At 29.4% G+C, this 25,284-nt stretch overlaps 1 protein-coding gene across 1 annotated transcript; it reads left to right on the top strand.

Moving 5' to 3' along the window:
* The first annotated feature begins 22,906 nt into the window (after window positions 1–22,906).
* Window positions 22,907–24,613, top strand: LOC137837180 (xyloglucan endotransglucosylase/hydrolase protein A). The gene is made up of 4 exons (XM_068646071.2): window positions 22,907–23,191; window positions 23,308–23,408; window positions 23,498–23,691; window positions 23,973–24,613. The coding sequence occupies exons 1-4, from the start codon at window positions 23,008–23,010 to the stop codon at window positions 24,370–24,372; spliced, it is 879 nt and encodes a 292-aa protein (XP_068502172.1). The 5' UTR covers window positions 22,907–23,007; the 3' UTR covers window positions 24,373–24,613.
* Window positions 24,614–25,284: the final 671 nt, after the last annotated feature.

The following is a 25,284-nucleotide window of genomic DNA, read 5'->3' as shown; positions in this document are numbered from 1 at the left end:
TGGGAATGTGGGCTCCGATAATGGCTTTTGTTGTGTGCGTGGATCATTTAGTAATTGTGGCACTGACAAGACATATATTGAATTGATCATGTACCATTCCATGTAAACCCCCAGTAAAGAGAGGTGAGTTACGTATGGACAAACTTAAAAATCAAGTCTTTCCTAGACAGAGTTTTTCCTGAATTACTTTCAATTAAAAAAAATCAAAGAGTAGCAATTGTGGCACTGACAATAAATATATTGTATTTGTTACTATTGTATCTCACATGGAATGACTTCTTTCCTTTGTTTCTTTTTTTTCAAGAATTTTCTAAACTTTTTTACAAGTTGCAAGAAAGTGTAGATTTTTAACGTCACTTACTTCTATTGATTCCTCTCCAATTAATTCTTCTTGTTATATTATTTTTTTAACTACCAAAAATTCTTTTTTATTTTGTCATAACTTGTTCAACAAGTCTACTCATTTCGAGTTTAGGGTGTCTCAGCTTTCCAAACAAAGATGCAAGATTCTTAGTGGATAAATCTTTTGACTAAGATATTATGGTAAATTTTGAGTGACAAGATCTACAAGAGAATTGAGTACTTAAATATTCATCTCCTCTTTCTGAAATACTTTGTCTAATCCAATGAGATTATTTATGATATGTGTCCATCTTTTATGAATATTTGAAATTGCTTCACTTTTCTACATTCTAAACATTTCATATTTTTGCACTATAATATTCTTTCTTCCTTTCTTTATATTTATTTTGCTTTCATATTTTACTTTCAAGCTATCCTACATCTCCTTAGTATTGCTACATTGATAAATATATAAAAGCTCATAAAAATTCCATGTAGATGTTATGATGTTTTTAGCTTAGAATTAAATTGAGCTTTATACTTTCTACATTGCTCCAATAAGCCAATGTCTTATCATTCTTAAGACCACCAATTGTATGTTTAGGAACAATGACATCCCAATACCCTATATTAATTATTAAATGAAAATTACCTTTCTTACATCCTAAAATTGACAATTCATCCCACAAAACATAGATAACTTACTTATTGATTGAAGCACCTTCAGTGTTTTCAGGTCTATTAAAAGAATTTATAAATTTTAAATAACTTTCAATAACTAGTTTTTAAACCAATTGTTAAAAGGTGAATTGAACTTTAAAAAAATCACAAATAAATAAATTATTTTCTTTGAATCAAGATAGTCTTTCAAGAAAATCAACTTTTATCAATCAAAATATGTTAATATCAATGTTGTTTAATTTATATAAACGTGTAAGATGTTTAAATCGAATGCAATGTATAACAAATAAGGAAAGTGGAAAAATATCAAGAGTTATATTGGTTTGTCCCAACAAGAGAGAATTATATCTAGTTTCCTAATCACTCATAATAGGCCAATCTACTATACTTTCAAGCTTTAAATAATCTCAAAAGAAAATAAAAAATAATACAACACAACAAAAATTTTAACCCTACAAAATCTTCTTACAACTTCTAAAACCTGATAAGCAACACAAACCTACTTAATATAAAAAAAAATTACTGTACAAGATCTCTTACTTCTCCCTTGTGAAAATCTATTACGAGCAATACCTTGATCATCCTAATCAAGAACAAATACACCAAAAAATTATAAAATGAAAAAAATCACTTAAACAAGTTGAAACACAAAATATGAAGCAAATATACGAATATGATATCCAATGTGATTTACTCAATATATAATCTTGATGTCATTAATTTAGTAGACAAACTCCAAGAAGTGTTTTTTTCACCTTTGGAATTTATTTCAAATTTTTAAAATAATTTAAAATATTTTCTAAATTAATTGCACAAAGATATATTTAGATGACTCTTATTTAAAATTGTAAGGTTTAACAAATTAAAATCCATTTAAAGAAAAAATGGGGCTTGTTGCAAAATTTAATTTATTAAAATGTGGCTTTATGGATTAAAATATTATTTTAATCAATTAAAACAATATAACTATCAGATTTCGAAATGTTCAAGTAAAATTGACATATTAAAACAAAACTTTAATTAACTGAAATATTTTTTCTCGTAAAATTAGCGAACTTAAGAACATTTTGAATAATTACAAGTATTTTTAAAACGTTAAAACATAACTTAATATTTTAAATACGGTTTAATTTTTTCTAAATGAATTACCCACTTAATCAAATCAAGAATAGAATAAAGAAATCACTTACAATGTATTAAATACACAAAATACAACTCAAATCTAAAATTAAACAACAGATTAACATCTTTTAACACCAACACTATTAATAAACATCACATCTTCAAATTTCAAAGTTTTTATATCAACAAGAAACAAGGTTAGTCAAATTTATTTTCTATTTGTCCTATATAATCATGCCTAGTAAACCACTAGCATGATATGTAGAAAATAATACTATTCAAGTGAATATGCTAATTATAAATAGATTTCTTCTTTTAAATATAAATGCAGTTACATATTTAGAACTTAAATTTTTAATTATTTATAAAGTAAGAATAATCTTTTGCTTATTGATGGTGAAGAACTAGTAGAAAAGTGAACTGAAGAGCGAGTGTGAATTTTATCAATTCAATAGTGAAAATTTTTATGATTTTTTTTAAAAAAATATATAACTTCTTACATAAAATTATTTATACACAAAATGCCGAAGAAATAGAGTGTGGATAGAAGAGTTGTTCTCCTCGTAATATGTAGTTATGTTTTGTAACATAATTAATTATGGTAAGTTTTTACATGCAAAAACAATGATTATATTCTCTGTGATAAAATAAAGACAACGATTATATTGTATTGAGAAGAACATAATCGATGACAAACAATTACTTTATTGTGTTGCATGATTTTTTTGGTCTGTTTTTGTCTTCTTTTCCTTTATTTTTCTTTAATCAATCAAACAATTTTACAACTATATTTTTCTTTTTGCGTGTTTTTGTTCCTTATACTTTATGCAAAATTAGTTTTTGTCTCCGGTATAAATTTTAAATATCTTAAAGAAAAATATTGAAATGAATCATTGTCAGTTTTTTTATGGGCAAACAAAGTTTTAGGATGTTAGAATATTTTATATTGACTTATAGTTGACATGAATGTTATATTATTATAAAATCATTCATACTAAAAATTCGTTTGTTATGTAAAAAAGACACAAGTAAAAACTCATTCTAATAGTTTCTTTACTACAAGTATCCATAAGATCTCCCTTGGTATGTATGTACTCGATTTAATGTTTGTGCGTTGTTTTATTCTTCTGTTATTAGTGTTGGAAAGGAAGTAGGGGATTAATCTGTGAATTTTATATACGAATGTGGAAATGAACTTTTATCTTTTATTCTCTGTATGAGGGTTGGACCATCCTTTAAGTGGGCCAATTTAATTTAATTGCTTATTGCCGAAGTAAGAACTCATTCCAATAGTTTTTTTATTACAAGTATCGAGGAGATCTCCCTTGATATGTATGTACTCGATTTAATGCTGGTGTGTTGTTTTATTCTTCAGTTATTAGTGTTGGAAAGGAAATAAATGATTAATATGTGGATTTTAGATACGAAGGTGCAAATGAACTTTTATCTTTTATTCTCTATATGAGAGTTGAACCACCCTTAAGTTGACCAATTTAATTTAATTGCTTATTGTCGATAAAAAAAAATAAAAATTCAAAAGATCTACTCTTTGAATATGGTAAAAAACCAATTTTATTTTATATAATTAACACTCACTCTTTTTTTTTCTACTTCTTTTCAAGAGTGAGGTTGAGTTGTATTATGATAATGCATTAAACAAATCCTGGAACAGTTGAGAAGGCATCCTAACTTGTTTAATTCTGGATTTGATTCCTGATTTAGTTTTTCCCCACAATAGGGTGATATGAGAGAAGAGCCCTACACCACCACAATGATGATGAAGGAAAGAGGTGATGGTTGGTCCTTCAATTTCCATAACAACTAATAATGCCTCTAATTATTGCTCAACTCCATTACAGAATAGCCATAAACATGGCTTATCTCACACCAAATCATGTGATCCTGTTGTGTACGTTTCACCTACTAGCTGCTATTCCTGAACAACTGAGTCACATCTTTGTATCCAACTCATGCACTCACATGCACTGCTTTTCAGTCTTAATTTTGTTTCTATGAGACCTTAGATTCATCTGTCAGGTTTTCAAATACCATGCACATGGACAATTAGGGCTATTCATGCAACACAACAAGGACCTGTTACATGCTGGCCATGAATAATGTTAAGTACAATTCTTCGATTTACCAATGAATCTTGTACCACTTCTGTTTCATTGGATGAGAAATTAAGAATTTGGTTATAGGGTAATCAATATTCTGACTTTTATCGGTGTGGTAGGTCCACTTATTTAATTACCTCAAAAATATTAAACTTCCTTTCAAACCCTAATCAATATTTCCTATATTCTTGTGAAAATATCAATAATGTTTGGGCTAAAAAATATAATCAATATTTCTTTGAGAAAATATCAATAATGTTTGAATTAAATATGTTTTTGTCTCTTTACTTTCACGCAAAATTAGTTTTAATTCCTAGTTCAAATTTTATACTTTGTTAATATTTGTAATAAGAAAATGATTGAAAAGAATCTTTCTCAGTTTTTTTATTTGTATATGGCAAATAAATTTCAAGTGTAGACTAAGATGTTAAAATATTTCATATTGATTTATCGCTGATGTGAATGTTATAGTATAATACAGTTTATGCTGAAAATTCTTTTGTTACATAAAAAAAAACACTTATAATAACTTATTCTAATAGTTTTCTTACTACAAGTATTCAATAGGACTAAAATTTGGATTAGAAACAAACATTAGTTTTCGCATTATACACTACAAGAAAATTATAAAATAGAAACCAATTTTAGAAAAAAAAATAATTAGTTGTTATAGTGACTAAATTAGAGACCATTTTAGAAACAAGAAAAATTTTGGTTTCTAAATTAGTTTATATTATTGTTAAATAATTTCTAAATTGGTATCTAATTAGCTACCAATGTTTTAACTACCAATTATTTAGATTCTAAATTTGGTAAGCAAAAACTTGGTAACTAATTAGTTACCAATTTAAAAATTATTTAACAACAATAAAAACTAATTTAAAAATCATTTTCTTTTTTAGTTTCTAAAATGGTCTCTAATATAGTCACTATAACAAATAATTATTTTTGGTTTCTAAAATAAGTTTTTATTTCATGATTTTCTTGTAGTGATAGGATAAGAAAAAAAAAATATTTAATCCATAATGTTTGTTGGGAAAAAAAATAGGATATGAAAAAAAAATCTACTTGAGTTCAAGTGTTAAACTCTTAACTATAATATTTATTTTAACATGTGGAAAAGTCTGAGATCTTTTAAAAATTAAGACTACAAATAGTTTATGATACTTCTTTTCTCTTAACTTTTTTTCGGTTCTATCACTATTTTGCTTTTACTCAAACACTGAAAATGGCTTCAGTTTGGAAATTCATGCCATGAAGTTCCAAGTTTCACAATTTGTCTACGTGGACATTTTAAACATGTAACAATTTAAAAAAAATTCTGAATAGTTGTATCAACTTTGCTTTTAAATACTAGTAAACACTTTTTTAGGAACATATGTAAAAATTTATAGGTACCTTTTGTAAAGAAGTTGAGTTTTCTGATATATAAAATTTCGCATAACTTTTGAAAAGAAACATATGCATTACTTAAACAATTTTATTTCATTAATTTCCTTTATAAATTATAAAAAATTCTAAATATATTATGCAACTGTATAATTATAATTTACATTTACATTCAAAACTAGTCATTAAATTAAAAGACACTCATGTAAATTAATTTATGTATGGACTGATATGATATTTTAAAACAATAAATATTAGATGTATGATGTCATATATTATCATCACAACATGCACATATATCACTTTTGTATGTATCATTGGAAAAAATAAATCATTTAACGTGCCACGATTATATGACGAAAATTCATGTAAAAACTCGTAAAGCTAATAATTATTATAATACAAAAATAGGCTTAATTTACTTGGAAACTTGTGAAAAATTATCAAAATTTTATTAAAGGGAGCTTAATAATTAAAATATATCATATGATTTTTCCTATTAGTGAATTGAAAAATGTTGATTGGAAGTTATATAATCTGTAATTTCTTATTTTTCTTAACATTGCGTCTAAAAAAATTAAACGATGAAACAATATGATTTTAAATAAAATTAAATATTTTATATAAAGAAATAAATTTTTCTAAGAGTAGGTTTAAGTGAGATGAAGTATGAATATTTATTATTTAAATAAAAAAATTATAAATAAAAAAACTAATTATTCCAAATTTATTTTATAAAAATTATCATATCTAAAAACACATTTTCTTTATTTTCTCTCTATATTTCTAAAATAGCTGTTCATTCTCTTACAAATAAAAAGCTCGTTTTTTAGTACATTTCTTCTTATCTTTTTTTTTTTTGAGTTGCCTTTATGGAAAAATTTGCATGTTTAACGTAGAGCTTACATGTGGGATTTTTGGGGGCAAAGATAAATCTTTGTTATTCCATGAGTTATATTTAGATTGCTAGTGAGAGTATTTTATGTCCAAATTTAATCTTCATGTGAGGATAGTGAAGTTTGAGGTTTTTAGCTTGGATAAACAAGTTTTAAAAGTAAGGAATGTTAGTTAAATTGACAGAATCCTAAGGTAGAAGATTTTAATTAGGGGTGGCAAAGCGGGGTGGCCGGCCCACGGCTCGCTTTTAAAAAATGCGGGGCGGGCTGACCTTTTCAACCCGCTAACCCGCATTAGTCCGCAACCCGCGCGGGCCAGCAGCGGGGCGGGCTGACCCGCTAACCCGCCAAAAAAAAAATGGATGAAAGTTTTTCTAAGGCGGCATCCAATGTTATTGAAATGGAAGAATGTCAATAATGTTTATGTTTAATGTTTTTGAATTAATGTTTATGTGTATGTTTAATGTTTTGGAATTAGGTATTTTTAATGTTTTGGAAGTGGAAGAATAGTGATATTTGATATTTATTATCTTAATGTTTAATGTTTTGATGTTTGACTATGTTTGAAAAGGAAGAAAAAAAAATTTAGGTTTGATAATAACAAGTATATAGGTTTAATTTGACAATTTTTTAAGAATAAAATGTAAAAAAAAAAACGCGGGCTAGCTCTTATGCGGGACGGGTCGAGAATTCTAGCCCGCAATAACTTTGCGGGGCGAGCCAACCCACCCCGCATTTTTGCGGGCCAAGCGCGGGACGGGCTGGCCCGCTTTGTCACCCCTAATTTTAATGCGTGATTATGATTTGATCACGAAAATTATATTTCATACATTGATGATATTTTATGTGTATTATGACTTTTATGTTTTGAAAATATAAAGATATACGAGTGTGATACATTACAAGAAAATCATGAAATAGAAACCAATTTTTAGATACCAAAATAATTAGTTGTAATAGTAACTAAATTAGAGACTATTTAAAAAAAAAAAAATTGGTTTCTAAATTAGTTTCTATTATTGTTAAATAGTTTCTAAATTAGTATCTAATTAGCAACTAATGTATTTGCTACCAAATTTAGAAACTAAATAATTGGTAGTTAAAACCTTGGTTGCTAATTAGATACCAATTTAGAAACTATTTAACAATAATAGAAACTAATTTAGAAACCAAATTATTTTTTAGTTTCTAAAATGGTCTCTAATTTAGTTATTATTGCAACTAATTATTTTGGTCTCTAAAAATTGGTTTCTATTTCATGATTTTCTTGTAGTGATAGTTTTGATATATAATTTTTTATTTTTGATGTTGTAAAGATTTACTATAATAAAATTATTAAATAGTAATTAAATTTAGAAAAAAATAATTAATTATTATATTAACTAAATTAGATACTATTTTAGAGACTAAAAGATTATTATAGTATCTAAAGTGGTTTCTATAATTAATAAAAATTTATAAAATAATTTTTAAATTGGTATTTAAATTAGTTAGGTTTTAGTTATTAATATTTTAGATTCTAAATTAGTCTCTAAAAGACTAATAGAGACTAATTTAGAATATAAAATAGTAAGTAACTAAAACCTTGGTAGCTAATGGTTAGATAACAATTTAGAAACTATTTTATAAATTTTTATTAATAATAGAAACCACTTTAGATACTAATGTTTTTCGAGTTTATAAAATGTCTTTAATTCAGTCAAATAATAATTAATTATTTTGATATCTAAAATTAATTTTTATTAATGATTTTTTTAATGATTGTTTTTATATTGTTGAATTATTGATGCATGAGATAGTTATTAAGTTATTGATAAAAATTATTTGAAACTGGTTTGAATTTTAGTTTTATTTTCTTTTTATACTGGTAGATGGAAGATTATTCTCTTGTTGGGAACTTACTACCTTATTGAAAATCTAAGTGTTGAAGTTGATTTCTTTAGATTTTTTTAATAATAATCAAGTACCATTAAAGTTTTCTAAAATTTTCCTCTAAGTAAAAATTTGTTAATTAGTAATTTAAGTTTTATCTTGACTTAATTTTTTAATAAACATCTCTTCTTCTTACCATTTTTTTTATCATTTTCTTATATGGTATCATAGCATCGATCTTGGTGCCCTGACAGCCTCTCCATTTCTATCCCCTAAATATAAAAAATCATGTCTTGTAAAGAAGGCACCAGTAACGAGTCTGATAGAAACCTCGTACAACGCTTCAGTGCCAAGCAAATTCAGCAATTGGCAAGGGCTATTTACTCGCTCAACAATAACGGTAAAAGTGACACGTTTGTTAGCTCTGCAGGTATGCTTGTCCATAACTCCTCTTCTAATTCTGCTTTTACAAAACCATGGATTTTGGATAGCGGAGCAACCGATCACATTGCATCTGATTCACAATTTTTCACACACACTTCATCATCATTTATTTCAAATGTTAATCTGCCCACAGGCTCAACTGCGCTCATCTCATCTAAAGGCACAATTAAATTCAATGACAAAATCACTCTCAAAGATGTTCTTTGTGTTCCTTCTTTTAATTTAAATCTCATGTCCATTAGTAAGATAACTAGTTCACTAAATTGTTGTGTCGTTTTTACTCCACATGGTTGCGTTTTACAGGAGTTGGCTACGGGGAGGATGATTGGCTCGGGTAAACAACACGCAGGCTTATACTACATGTCCCCTCTTCCAAACCAAGCCCACGCATCTCAAATATCGACCGATCCTGATTTATGGCACAAGCGCCTTGGACATCCTTCTCCGGCGTGTCTACAGCTTGTATCTTTCCTACTACCTATCCCTATCAGTAAAAATCTCATTCCCATTCATAATCATTGTAGTATTTATCCAAAAGCTAAACAGACAAGGCTACCCTTTCCTTTAAGCACAATAAAATCTCATTCTCCATTTAATCTATTGCATTGTGACATTTGGGGTCCTCACAAAACCCCAACTCATTTTGGAAAACGTTTTTTTCTCACTATAGTCGATGACTATACTAGATGTACTTGACTATTTCTTATGAATCACAAATCTGAAACCCAACATCTCTTAGAGTCATTCATTACATTTGCACAAAATCAATTTCAGGCATCTATTAAAACCATCCGCGTTGACAACAGACTGGAATTTATTTCAATGTATGATTTTTTTCTCAAAAAAGGTATTGAATGTCAACGCACTTGCGTTTACACTCCTCAACAAAATGGAGTAGTAGAACGCAAACATAGACATGTTTTAAACACAGCACGAGCCCTCCTATTTCAGTCCAATTTACCATTAGAATTTTGGGGAGAATGCGTTTTAACCGCCACATATATCATTAATCGCTTTCCATCACCTTTACTAAAAAATAAATCACCTTTTGAGCTACTATATAATCAACCACCTTCACTTTCTCACCTAAAAACTTTTGGTTGCCTCTGTTACACAACTGTTGTTTCACCTAAGCAAAAATTTGATCCGCGTGCCCGACAATGCATTTTCATTGGTTATCCTCACAGTCAAAAAGCATACAAATTATTTGATATAGATGCAGACACTTTTTTTACAAGTCGGGATGTCATCTTCCATGAAACTGTTTTCCCATTCTGCCAACAGTCACAGACACAATCCTCACCTCCATTACAAGGTATTTTGCCCACTATTGACATTGACTTACCTACTCCTGTCCAACATTCACTCGATCAACCTTCTTCTCTTACTCATCACAATGCACCTGAACCTCCATCAAACCAACCTTTTTCTCCTACTCGTCACAATACACCTGAACCTCCATCAAACCAACTCTCTTCTCCTACTCGTCACAATGCACCTGAACCTCCATCAAACCAACATTCTTCTCCTACTCGTCATAATACACATGAACCTCCAGTAGACCAACCTTCTTCTTCCATGCCAAGAAGTTTAGCACCCATTACCAAACCTTCTCCAACCGACCTTCCTGTTCGACGATCCAGTCGCACATCAACCCAACCTTCCTGGCTTCAAGACTACATAACGGATCCCAAGCCAATCATTCGACCACTGCCCAAGACCGACCGAATGGAACCAAGTATCCTATGCATCATTTTCTTTCTAATTCACGATTTTCTTCTACACATAGTGCATATCTTGCTAACATCACAACCACCAAAGAACCTCACACTTATGCTCAAGCTATCCTTGATCCAAATTGGCAAAAAGCAATGGACGAAGAGCTTTCCGCCTTGCAACTAAATCAAACGTGGACCTTGACACCGTTACCCGCTGGGCAGAAACCCATCGGATGCAAATGGGTCTATAAAATAAAGTACAAATCAGATGGTAGCGTCGACAGATATAAGGCGCGCCTTGTCGCAAAGGGGTACACTCAGATTGAAGGTGTCGACTATTCTGAAACTTTTTCACCAACAGCAAAATTAACAACTTTGAGGTGTCTTCTCACCATTGCAGCAGCCAGAAATTGGTTTACTCACCAGCTAGATGTGCAAAATGCCTTCTTACATGGCACATTGCATGAAATTATTTACATGGACTTGCCACCCAGACAACAAATCCCTTTATGGTCTCAAACAAGCATCTCGAACATGGTTTTCAACATTTTCTCATGTGATTAAATCTGTAGGATTTCAACAGTCCAAGACAGATTACTCTCTATTCACAAGACAGAATAACTCATCATTTACTGCCCTTTTGATTTATGTGGATGATATTCTTTTGACAGGAAATGATTTGACAGAAATTCAGCGTGTTAAAGATGGTTTATTACAACAATTTCGCATTAAAGATCTTGGAGACCTAAAATATTTTCTAGGGATTGAATTTTCCCGTTCCAAAGCTGGTATTTACATGTCCCAAAGAAAATATGCGCTTGATATTTTGTAGGATACGGGACTCACAGGTGCTCGTCCAGACAAATTTCCAATGGAACAATACCTAAAACTCACACCAGACGATGGAGAGTTATTAAAGGATCCAGTCAAATACAGGCGACTCGTGGGACGACTGATATACCTCACCTGACATAGCATTTTCGGTTCGGACCCTAAGTCAATATATACAGGATCCACGGAAACCTCATTGGGATGCCGCAATTCGAGTCCTAAAGTACATCAAAGGATCGCCAGGACAAGGATTACTATTGCCATCCGAAAACAATCTGACATTGACAGCTTATTGTGACTCAGACTGGGGAGGTTGTCAGACAACTCGAAGATCAGTATCTGGATATTGCATTTTTCTTGGTTCCTCTATTATCTCATGGAAGTCAAAAAAACAGACAAACGTATCAAGATCATCAGCGGAAGCAGAATATCGCGCAATGGCCAATACTTGTTTGGAGATAGTTTGGTTGCGATATCTGTTGCTGGATTTAAAGGTGTCATGTAACTTGCCAGTTCAACTTTTCTGTGACAATCCAGCGGCATTACATATAGCAGCAAACTCAGTATTTCATGAACGCACAAAACACATTGAGATAGACTGCCACATTGTACGAGAAAAATTACACGTTGGGATAATCAGTCCTTTATATGTACCGACACAGTATCAGCTCGCAGATATTTTTACGAAGGCAGTGGGCAAAGAACGATTTTTGACGCTACGACACAAGTTGGGAGTTCTTGATCTTCACCTACCAACTTGAGGGGAGTATTATGGAAATAATAATTATCAAATTATATGCAATTATTGTATGCAATATTTGACGATATTGTACCAATTATATGCAATTAATTTAATAATTATAGAATCTCATGATACCTAATTAGATTGTAATTTGAGAGAGAGAAACTCCCTATATATTTCCTATACATGAGTGTGATGTAATATACACATAAGAATAATAAACATATCTTCTTCTTACCATTTTTTATCATTTTCTTATATTTTTCTCAAACAAGTCATTAGAAAAAAATATAGTGCTTTTAAAGGTGTTTTCGACCTAATTTTTGTCAAAAAAACTAGATTGTGAAAAATGGATTTCTTCTTCACTCAATTGTTGTTCAAACTAAATTTTTTTGTCGAAGTTAAGAATTTTAGCTTAAGAGAAGGTGAGTTTTACTTAAACTAAATTTTTGCTCAAGTTAAAAATGTTATTCAAAAAAATACTTTAAAATATGTGTTTGTTTATGTAAAGGCCTATGTTTGTAACTTCTATAATTATATATATATATATATATATATATATATATATATATTAGTTACGAATACTTTATTAAAAAATGTAAATTTTGTATGATGAAATATGATTTGATTTGACATATTTATAAATAAGAATAATTATGCTATGAATTACATGCGATGTATTATAAATATAGTTAATACTATGTTAACATGTTTAAGTTTGTATTGAAGTTGTGATGAAGTGACTCTACTAATATGGAATTCATATAGAAGTAAGAATAAAAATGTCATAAAAATATTTTGTGTAAATCTCTTTTAATTCTTATTTTTTACATTGTATGTTATTAATATATAACTAATTTTAAAATGAGAGATTTACAAACATAAGTTTTGAAAAATGTTTTTAGATATTTCATATGCCAACTTGAAGTTGCATCTAACGACTCTATAAAACATAGTCTCTAATAGAAATTGCATGATAGTGTGTATGTTCAATATCACTAGGATAAACTCGAAATAGCTCTGATATCATATTATGAAATGGATTTAAGCTTAACTCAACCTCATAAAACCGACTCAATGGGGATGAGGTTTGCACACACTTATATACAATAAAATGTCCTCATCTCTAGTCGATGTAGGATCTCCAACGGTTAAACTTCGTTTGTTAATGCTTATCAAACAAAACTTTATAAAAAGATTTAACTATTCTTAAAACATAATTTAGTATTTTTTTTTACCTATTTTCACCGTGTGCACAAGAATGTATAGATGAATGATGAGTGAGTTTTATGAATTGTAGAAATATATACAGTTTTGATATATGCATGTATATAAATTTTTAAAACACTAACTTATTGTATTGTATTTTGTGTAATTGTGTATTATTTTCAACTATGAAGATTATGTATTACATGAGAGCTAATAATGTTTCAAGAGTGAGATATCAACAAAAATAAGTTGAGAAGAGGAAAACAAATTATTTTTTATTTCTTTTTTTTAAAGATATGTATATACTTATAATTTCTACCAAAAAACAAGTTTATTTTGAAGATTTTTAAAGTATAATATAAATATTCTATACGTATTTATATATATTTTTTTAAATTAGTGGTTGCTAGTATGATATTACACTTTTAAGGAAAGTTGATAAATATTTAAATGTCACACTCGAATGTAAAAATAATATGGAATTGTGAAAAATAAAAAGAAAAGTAATGGTATGTGGTTTATGAAAGAAAATGGAAGGAATAAAGAGAACAATATAAAAAAAATGGTTTTAATTATTTAATGAAATTAAAATAAGATATAAAGTATATAAAAACAGCTTAGATATCTTCAAAATATAATCATAATTATGACATTTTTATCTTTTTACTCGTTTATTCATTTAAGGTTATTTATTTATTCAAACTTTTGTATTTCTTGAAATTTGATTTATTATATTTTTATTCTCTGAACAAATATTTCAGTAAATTAAGAATAAATATGTATTTATCTGTGAAACTTTTAATATACATAAACGATATTTTTCTCTAGTTTTTTTTAGGATTCGATTTTGCTAGAACCAATGTATAAAATCTAATAAGTATTAAGGTTATTAAAATAGAAGGGCAATTTTTTGGATTTCAAGCTAATACTTCGTTGGCCTTCTGCTATAGCCAGCTTGCACAAAACGGTCCCAGGTTTTCAGTCAGCTATAAATATATGCATGTTATACAACAATAATTGCATTTATTGAGAGAAAAATTATTAAATATTAGCATCTTTTATTATTTTCTAAAAAACATATTTTCTTTTAACATTATCCATAATATATATAATTTCATTTACAAATTGAGAGGTTTTCAAATTCCACATCAATTAGAAATAAACATATTTCATAATATATAAATATTTCATAATATATAAATAGATATAAATTCCATCCAAAATATAAATTTTATAATATTAAATTAAACTTAAATTTAAGTTCTAATTAATAATTAAAATTAATTTGAACATATATTTAGTTACATTTGAGCACACATGTATTAATTAATTTTACCCTATTTAAAAAAATATAAATATTTGTTGTATTAATAAAAAGTCATTAAATATAGATTAATTTTAAAAATAAAAAATAACTAATTATTATATCAATTAAATTAAATATTATTTTAGAAGAATTAATAAAATAAAGTGATACCTAACGTGTTACTATACTTCAAGTAAAAATGTGTCTTATGAAAATTGTTAAACAAAAGTTATATTTAGGGAGAGATTATCGTAATATCTTAATTATATAGTTTGGATTTATGCATGTATTGATTAATTGTAACATTTTGTGATATTTAGCATTTGGTTACTCTCGGTTTTGTTGAAGAATTTGTCTCTTTTCTTATATTTATTACCATCTCTTTTAATAAAAACTTACAAAATCAGATATCAAAGTAAAATAAATAAAATATCTTTTAATTAATTATATGCGAGGCACAAAATTCAAAGAAATTATTTTAATATACTTTTTTCTTTAAAAATATTCATAGAAAAGTTACCCAATGAAAGCAATGTTTTCTGACAACGATTATTATTATTATATAGATATAGATATATATAATAGTTGCGAAGTGGTGATCTTATCCATTTGACTAGAGTTATTTTAATGGTTTTTTTTTTCAAGATAATTTCTTTTAAAAACACTTAATAAATTTAATTTTCTAAAAAAGGTTGTTTTCCCTTTTAGCAACCAATATCTACTAATCAACTTAGTCTTAGATGTTCTATCTTGACTTGTTATTAGAATGTTCAGATCTTTTTATCGATTAAGGGTAATTTTATAAATTAATTATTAAAATAAATAAAAATTTGAAAAATAATAAAGTGATATAATTTTAATTAAAATTTAATTTTATTTAAATCATGTCATTTTAATACAATTTCAATTTAAATAAATTGAAATTATGTGATTTTGACACAACACAATTTCTTTGTAACGTAGCGTTCACACGAATTACAAATTTTAAAATTTTACCTAATAATTAATATACAAAATCACATCCCTACAACACAGTAGTTTTTTGTCAGATTTTCATTAAATAAACTAGAATCATAATATTATAAGAGAATTTGTTTTTTTAAAAATTGTGAAAGTTTGAAAGGACATGGTATATGCCACATTTCTGACCTAAAGAGAACCAAGCAGGGCCCATTGCCCTAAAAATGACTGACAAATGGTACTCTCAATCCCATCTTATTCTATATTTTTTCCAATTCAAAGCTTTTTTTCCCCAATGGAAATAGTAACTACACTACCCTCCTTTCTCCTTTTTCAGTTTGTTCAATACAATTCCAAAACAGAATATACTAGTGCCTGCAAATGTGCTTTGTTTCCTACATACACTTCAATATGAAAAATTAAAAAAAAAATCACTTTCAAATATTCAAACTTATTAAGTAGGATTTTCATATTTTTCCATGTTGCTTGGATATTTACTAATCGATGTATTACAAAGTGGACTTTAAGCCTAACTCAATCCCATAAAACTGGCTCATAGGGTTGAGGTTTGCACCTACTTATATACAATGAAAGGCTCTAATCTCTAGTCGATGTGGGATCTCCAACAGATTGTCATCTAGTTTGTTCTTATAATTCTTTATAAACATGTATAGTCTATCTATATATCATTTTTGTTAACATATGTGTTTTTGTCCAATCCCCTCATATTTATTTATTTTTTTTTAATAATATTTTTTTTCAAGAGATGAGAAATAATTGTTGTTACTTGAGGTGTGTTAAGATATCAAGTTGCGTACTAATATCTAACATTGAAAGCTTTTATTTAAAAAAATATAAAAGAAAAATGAACCAAACTAAATCAGTATTTTGGGATTTGGTTCTCTGGTTTTATAGTTTTTAAATAGGAGCATTGCCTCCAGAAAATGTATATTTTTATTAAATATTTTTAAATAATATTTTTCTCTTGCGAAAATCGGTGTTGTTTACGAAATATAATTATAAAAGTAAATATGAAAAATATAAGAGACAAAACGATTATATGATAAACTGAATTTTTATTATAAGATTATGTATTTTGAAAGTTTATTATATGTTTTATGAAATTATTGTAATCTAATTTTTGTCTGATTAAATAAATTTATAATATTGGAAAAACCTTTTATAATAAAGGAAGGGTAGCCCATTCTCTAATATTGGGGTGTCAAATTAAATTTTAGTAGAGACAGTGAAGCTGGAGAATGAGTTCTGCGCTTATTGGTGGAGCAGAAGCAAAATAAATAAATAGATTTAAAATATTATTTGTAGAAGGAAAAAAGTAAAAATAATTTAAAAAATTGTGAAATGAATTGTAATATATTGTACTTGTTTGTATTCATTTTATTATTATTTTTAACTAAATAGATCTAATTTTATTTTATCTTATATTTTTTTATTCTTTACTTTTGTTTCTCTTAATTGAACGAACCATTAATCTGAATATTTCAATTATTCGGGTATAGTTTCACGTCTTGCATTTAATTTTTTTGAGATATTTAATATTTAGAATTTTTTTATGTTTTCATTTCTCTTTATCCAACTACCTTTTTATACTATTGTTACATTTCAATATGATATTCCTCCAATAAGATTCTTAAGATATTGTGAACATAATTTAAGTGTCTCTCACATAATAAGATTCTTAAGACATAATAGTATTGTAAATTTTCATACAGCAAAGATAAATGTCTTTAAAAAAAACCAACAATTAGATATAAAATAGAAAAAAGTTATTTACAAGTTTGTCACGTTAACATGCACGAATAATTTTATACTCTTATAAAAGAAAATACTTTTAAAAACTGGATTGTTTAAGATCCAGAACATCTTAGTGAACGGAGAATAATGGAAATTATTTCTAACAATTAACATAATAGGTTAACTCATCTCCAACAACCAATATATATCCATATACCTTGGTTAGGTAAATCATATCCTAACATGTTCACTGATACGTGTACTCTCTTTTATAACTAAGCATAATTAAGTAGATAAATTATACTTAATTATGTCCTAAAATTATAATTAAAATCTATTTGGACTTTTAGCAAACTCCTATGTATGTATGAGTTCATTAAAATCGGTATAAATAAGGTGGTATCTCATGTAAAAATACATTTGAATAATTCCTTATAAGTGTCCACTTTGAATATTAAGATGACACTTAATTGAACATTGGAATAATTACAAGTATTTCTTTGGAGATTGAGACCAAATAGGTCTAGACTGAGATAGGAAAATAGCGATGAGATAAGGAATTGATCAAGCAATAGGAGTTGAAGACAATGGTGCAATCATCTTTCGATATGCAATGATATCCACTAATTTGGAATCTTTCTTCAGATTTGAGAGATTTTGTAGGATGCATCGGAGTGCTCATGATTTTAGTATCATCTAGTTTGAATTTCTTCAACAATTCCTTGAAATACTTGGATTGATGAACAAGGATTTTATTGTCTGCCTCTTTGATTTGAAGTTCCGAGAAAAATGTTAGTTCACCCATCATCCTCATATCAAATTCTCTTTGCATAAGATCATAAAATTCCTTGCACAAGAATTCATTAGCTACACCAAAAACAATATCGTCTACTTAGATTTGAAGTAATATAAATAATTTTGATTATTGTGTTTACATCGCCTCTTTTGAAATTATTTTCAATTAGAAAGTTACTTAGACGTTCAAACTAAGTCTTAGGAGCTTGTTTGAGACCATACAAAACTTTGTTTAATTTGAAAACATGTTTTTGACAATGCAACATTTTCAAAACTAGGGGGTTGTTCAACATAAATTTCTTCTTAGATAAAATAATTTAAAAAAAACACTTTTAACATCTATTTAATAAAGTTTTATCCTACTGACTGTAGTAAAAGACAATAATATACGAATATCGTCTAAACGATAACTAGGTGCATAAGTCTTAATATAGTCTAATGGTAGAGTTAGCATTTAACATCGTCGAAGCCATTTCTTGTAAAGATCTATTCTTTCTCTCAACAACACCATTTTGTTATAGTATCCTGGGAGTACAAAAGTTATGGTTAATACCATAGTTCATGCAAAGAGCTCAAAGGTTTTCATTTTCAAATTCACCACCATGATCACTTACTGAAATAGTTGACAAACCTTTTTCATTTGGAATTTGTTTAAAAAAATTACATAGAACCTTGTAAGACTCACTCTTGTGACTTAGGAACTTAACCCATGTACATATAGTGAAATTATCAAAATCACTAGACCATATCTTTTGTCCCCAATAATCTCGGTTCTAGTAGGCCCAAAAAGTTCTAAGTGTATTAGCTTAATGGGTCTTTGAGTGGATATTTCGTTTTTTCTTTTGAAAGAATTTTTAACTTGTTTCCCATTGACATATGCCTATTAGAGAAGATTATCTTTGAATCACATTGTTCGCAAACCTCTCACGAGATTATGTTTCAATATCTTATATATTAATATCAAGCTAGCGTGACCACACTTTGTATGCCACAATCAATGATCTTCTCATGTAGACATGAGACAAGAGACCCTTTGATTGGATACCTTATCCATATCAATTTTATAAAGGTTTTCTTATCTATTGGCAACAAACCTTTTGGTTCCATCATTTTTATAAATTGTGCACTAGTCTTTGTAAAAAACAACATTCTTCCCACTATCACATTATACTTAGTAGATTGTGTTTAAAATAGTCTACTAATAAAACATTATTAATATACATAGAAGGTTTCAGACTTACCTGACCATCACTAGTCACCTGGCTATGCTAATTTCCTCTGAATTTAGGTCTTGGAATATAGACCTTTTATGATGTGAGCAACCATTGTTCAGGTACCATGACAGGGTCTTCTTGTTTGCAATGAGGACATTTGTTAAGGGTATTATTCTCTCTTTATGTAGCCACTCAGTTATGGGTAATTTCTTGTCAGTTCTCTTTGGTCCACCTTTAGAGGGACCATTAGATGATGCAAATGTTGGAATGTAAGACGATAGAGGCATATGGATGCATTGTGTTTATTTTTCTTCATATCCTATACTAGTCTTATTATGAGGTCCTATGGAATTCCTAATTAGAAGATCTATGGAATTACCACACATTTCAGAATGTGCTAGGACTTTCTCAAGAGCAGACTTTTTAGTCCTAAGATCGTCTATTGCTTTGTTGTTTACAAATTAATCAGTTCTTTTTCCTAGTTTTTAACTAGAATAAGTTCTTTTTGGACCTTCATAAGATTAGTGTTTTGAGTTACTAGAATCTAATTCAAATTCCTATTCTCTTTAACAATTTTTTTTAACCAGTGAAACTTTTGAATTTTCCTTAGTTAGGTTATCCAGTTCATAACTGATAGTTTTATATTTCATTTTCAATGCTTTATACTCATATATAATATGTGTATTTAAGATACTAATACCTGATATGCTTCTCTAACTGAGTAAAGAATAGCAAGGTCCACCTTTTCACCAGATTCTTCAGAATGTGATTTATTCTCTCTATCATCCACAAGGCTTATATGAGTTTCTTCTTATGTTTTAAAGTTAGATAGATCCAAGTATTCCCATGTAGACATGAGGCTCTTTTCTTTAATGATTTGTTTTCTTTATTTCGTTCTAAGAATCTCCTTGATACTACTTTGGACAATCAATTTTGATATATCTAGACTTCCTGCAACCATAGCACATCAATTTAACTTTGGCATTCATACCAAATAGTCTATCCTTCCTAAAATTTCTTTTGCTTTTTCACATTCTCTTGAATTTCTGGGTGATGAAGGTAAGATCCTTGTCATCAGACTCTAAATCCTATGATGAGTTTTTAGAAGCTTCAAGAGCTCTAGATGGTTCATCCTTCTCACTCTTTTGTATTTTTAAAAGCATAATAATATTTTATCTTTGATTAATATTGATGCCCATATAAAATTCACTTATATCGATTCCTTGCATATAAAATTATTAAGATAGTCTCTTAAATATTGATTCCTCGTATATTTATAAAAACTCCTTATCGTTATGAGCAAATGTTGATAACAATTAACATTTCAAATCTACTCCTATCATTCAAATATGTTAAACATTATCATTTAGGTCAAATGCTTAGAAGTACTTTTCAGTCAAATCTAAAGATTAAAATCATAATAAAACAAGCATTAAGAATAAAATAACAATACCAATCATCAACCAAGAACAAAATATTATATTTAAATATCACCTCAATACATAAGAGTTTGAACAAATTACTCCCGATCCCAAAGGGTAGAATTATCCACTCATGTTGGCAATTACAAGCATGGAAAGCAAGAAAAGAAGATCCAGGATGTTTCTCATTGACGACTACCTCCTCTAGGGTTTTCTATCACCTTCTATTCTCCCAATGATGTTTAGGATTGTGCCTCACGCCTCATATTTAACCTAGTTGGGCTTGGGCTAAAGTGACTTCTCGCCTGGGTCAATTGGACGAGAAAAAGCCTAACTTCTCTGCAGTGATCTCGCCTGGGCAAGATTGGACTAGCTTGGCGAGTTTGTTTGTAGTGTTTTTGGCTTAGGTCAGTTTGGACAAGTTGAATCAACGTTTCAACCTTCCATTTTCATCTTTTCTATTTTCCTTTAGCCCTTTCATCTCCATTTTCTTCTAAAATAGTTTGAGAATAAATCGTTCTTATTCATATTATAATCACAAAATATGTAAAAAGGTTTAAATTCATAAATTAGGGGTTAAATTATAGTTATTTTATCAATAAATATCCATAAGTTCATGTATTTTAATATGAAATATTACTGAGATATGACACTTATCATAAGTCAATTATGCTCCCCATTTCAATGGAAGAGTCCTGAGAAATTTTTCATTGATATCATACTGGCTTATAAAAGTTCCCAAGGATCTGAAGTTGTTCAAGATGATCTACATTCGCACTATCATCAACTGGATGGACTCATTTTTCACCATTCTAAACATTCATATTGGGTTCTAAGTAGAGTGAGTTTGTTTCTTCTCACCTCCTTAGACCTTTCATGAGACAAAGCATGTGTCTCCCACATATCCTTTCAGCTTATCATAACATGAACTTTAAAGACCTCGTCTTTAGATAGAGCGCACATAAGGATGTGTCTAGCTTTGGCATTAAGTTGATATAATGCCTTCTCCTCTTCATTCCAAGAATCATGGTCAATGATATCTCACTAGAAAAATCAAGTAGAGAAGAAGTACATTTCTTGATGACTTTCAAAAGATCAACATTATTGAATTCCAGAAAAGATGTCGTCATCCTTAGTTTTAAGTAGTCATATTTCTCTCCCTTGAACAAGGGTGGCCAGTTGATGGTTTGTCCATCGAATTCCATGAGTTCACCTAGGATTGTCTCCTCAAGTCCTATAAAGAATTAACTTCTGTGGTTAGCTTTGATACCAACTATAGGGACAATTGACTCTAGAAGAGAGAGGGAGGAGGTCAAATGGAGCCTGAACTCAAACCACAAACCCAAAAAACAAAACAAACACAACTTCTAACAAGTAAAGGATAAAGGACAAGTATACCACTAGAGTGAATTTACTAAAGACCGAGAACATCTCGATCAACCAAGAACATCCAAAGTTATCTCCAATACCTGACATACATCTCCAATACCTGACAAATTATACTTAAATACGTCCTAATTTAAGTCTTTAACAAAAGTACTATACAAGTATGAATTCATTAAAATTAATATAAATAAGAAGATAATCCTGGATAAAAACACATTTGAATTATAACCATCCACTCACGATATCAAAATTTTACTTAATTAAGTTTCACTAATTCTCTGTACCATTTCCAAAACCAAAACCAAACCAAAACCGAGATATAATCTGTCCGAGACCGAAAACAAGAACAAGATAAAATATAGCACTGATGAGGAACCGACCAAACAATAAAAATTGAAGAGAGTAATCCTATAAAATTATTTCGGTCTTATAACACCATAACTGTAGGATAATATTTCAACGTAACTTTCTCATCAGCTGAGAGATGTTACATTTATGAGAAATAATTCTCCTGTGTTAGCTTCATGTCAACTACCTAATCACTAAAAGGCTAATCAGAATTCTGTCGTCTAGTCCTACTATTCAAAACTCTTTTAGGCCAAAGAAAAATAAAAAATCAGGTCTCAAATACAATGAACATTATTATAATTCTGTTAAAAGTCATTGATCACAAGCCAGCCGTGAAGGTTAGCTATAAGCGCGTTATAGCCCTACAAGACAGAGGTCCGAGCAGAGTCTGGTGCCTATATATACCCTTTGGAATGCACAACAAGGACATATCATAGCAAAGTTGAAACACAAAGAAAAATGGATTCTTCTTTGTGGACTTGTCTGATTCTGTTATCACTAGCTTCTGCTTCCTTCGCTGCCAATCCAAGGACACCAATTGATGTGCCATTTGGCAGAAACTATGTGCCTACTTGGGCCTTTGATCACATCCAATATCTCAATGGAGGTTCTGAGATTCAGCTTCATCTCGACAAGTACACAGGTATCTATCTATCTATAACTGTTACTGTGCTACTATGTGATATGATATGATATGCAGTGAATGCAACTTGGTTATAAAATTTATCATTATAGTTTTTACTCATGCAATTTGAACAGGTACTGGCTTCCAGTCCAAAGGGTCATACTTGTTTGGTCACTTCAGCATGTATATAAAATTGGTTCCTGGTGATTCAGCTGGCACAGTCACTGCTTTCTATGTAAGAAAATAATGTTTGTTATGATTTTAATTTTCTGCACCATTTTTTTGCTGTTGTGTAACCTTTTGGCTGTGATTGGAACTATGCAGTTATCATCCACAACCGCAGAACACGATGAAATAGACTTTGAGTTCTTGGGGAACAGAACTGGGCAACCATACATTTTACAAACAAATGTGTTCACAGGAGGCAAAGGTGACAGAGAACAGAGAATCTACCTCTGGTTTGACCCTACAACTCAATACCACAGATATTCAGTGCTATGGAACATGTACCAGATTATGTGAGTACCCTATAGTTCATCAATTTCACCTTGCCTTTATCTTGACAATTTCTCACCTTCCCATTATCATGGACCCCCAACACAAACACTTTGTAGTAGCAAAAACATTTATACTTATTCTAAAAGATCAGTCAGTGAAGTTTTTTAAATGAACAATTTTGTCACTAAACGTCTGTGATCTCAATATAAAAATAAACAGTGTTTGACTCTATTGTATCAAAGAGAATACAATAATTACTTTTGTTATCATTACTAAAAGAGAGGCAAATGGGGTTGTGCAGATTCTTTGTGGATGACTACCCAATAAGGGTGTTCAAGAACAGCAATGACTTGGGAGTGAAGTTCCCCTTCAATCAACCAATGAAGATATACAATAGTTTGTGGAATGCTGATGACTGGGCCACAAGGGGTGGTTTGGAGAAAACAGATTGGTCCAAAGCTCCCTTCATAGCCTCTTACAAGGGCTTCCACATTGATGGGTGTGAGGCATCAGTGAATGCCAAGTTCTGTGACACTCAAGGCAAGAGGTGGTGGGATCAACCAGAGTTCCGTGACCTTGATGCTGCTCAGTGGCAAAAACTGGCTTGGGTACGCAACAAATACACCATCTACAACTACTGCACTGATCGCAAACGCTATCCCCAAGTACCTTCAGAGTGCACCAGAGACCGTGACATTTAATCATTTTAACCTATACTTTTATTGCTCTCATTGTTCAATATATCACTACCATAAAGTTCCCACCTAAGTACTGATACAGATTTCATTTCAGCTTCTTGTATTGTTGATAATCACATATCATCATCATTTATTGCTACTCTTTGGGCTAAGCTATGTACCTAAAGAAATGGCAATGTGCTTTAATTTGTATCTGTAATTCTATTTCATTCTGAATCAATATACCACTGTTACTACTGGTTTATATGGTGTTATTATTATTCTTGGTATGCCATTTTTGTTCTGTACTTTTTTCTGATGAATGAGTTGGAATGCATTTGTGTATATCCTTGTTATTCGGTCCCAGAATTGAAAAGACACCGACAGGGGTAGTAAATGGAAAAGGAAAATAAAAAGCAGAAAGGGGTGGTGAAGAAGGGGGTGATTCTGAAACATAGACAAAAAACATTGAACAAGTGTACCTGCCTGGCTCCACTCAGCAACACTTCTACACGTGACAGTAAGGAGGTTGCAGTGGATAATCACGAATTTTGGGAACTGTGTTTTGGATTTGAATTGAACCACTATATTTTAACATTTTCTTATTATTTTATTTTTCTTTTATGGAAATATATAATTTAAATTATCTTTTTAAGATTAAAGTTTCACTGTGCTTACTTTTTAAAATTGGTTTACGAGACCATTTATATAGCTGTATATATATATATATATATATATATATTATAGTAAATGAAATACTTTAAGAATACTATTTTAAAAAGAATAAGTATCTTTTGTTACTATTTGAGCTTGTTTGATATTTGTGCTATAAATGGTTTGGAGTGTTGGTTGTATTTCATATTGATCTATGTTCAACTTTGCTCAATTCAGGTTGAGTTAGGCTTCTCACTCGGTTAGCGTTGTGTGGAGTACAAT

This window comes from Phaseolus vulgaris, chromosome 4, assembly GCF_051622355.1.
Source record: "Phaseolus vulgaris cultivar YP4 chromosome 4, ASM5162235v1, whole genome shotgun sequence".
Lineage (NCBI taxonomy): Eukaryota > Viridiplantae > Streptophyta > Magnoliopsida > Fabales > Fabaceae > Phaseolus > Phaseolus vulgaris.
The sequence above is the reverse complement of the archived record's forward strand: the minus strand, read 5'-3'. Positions and strand labels throughout refer to the sequence as shown.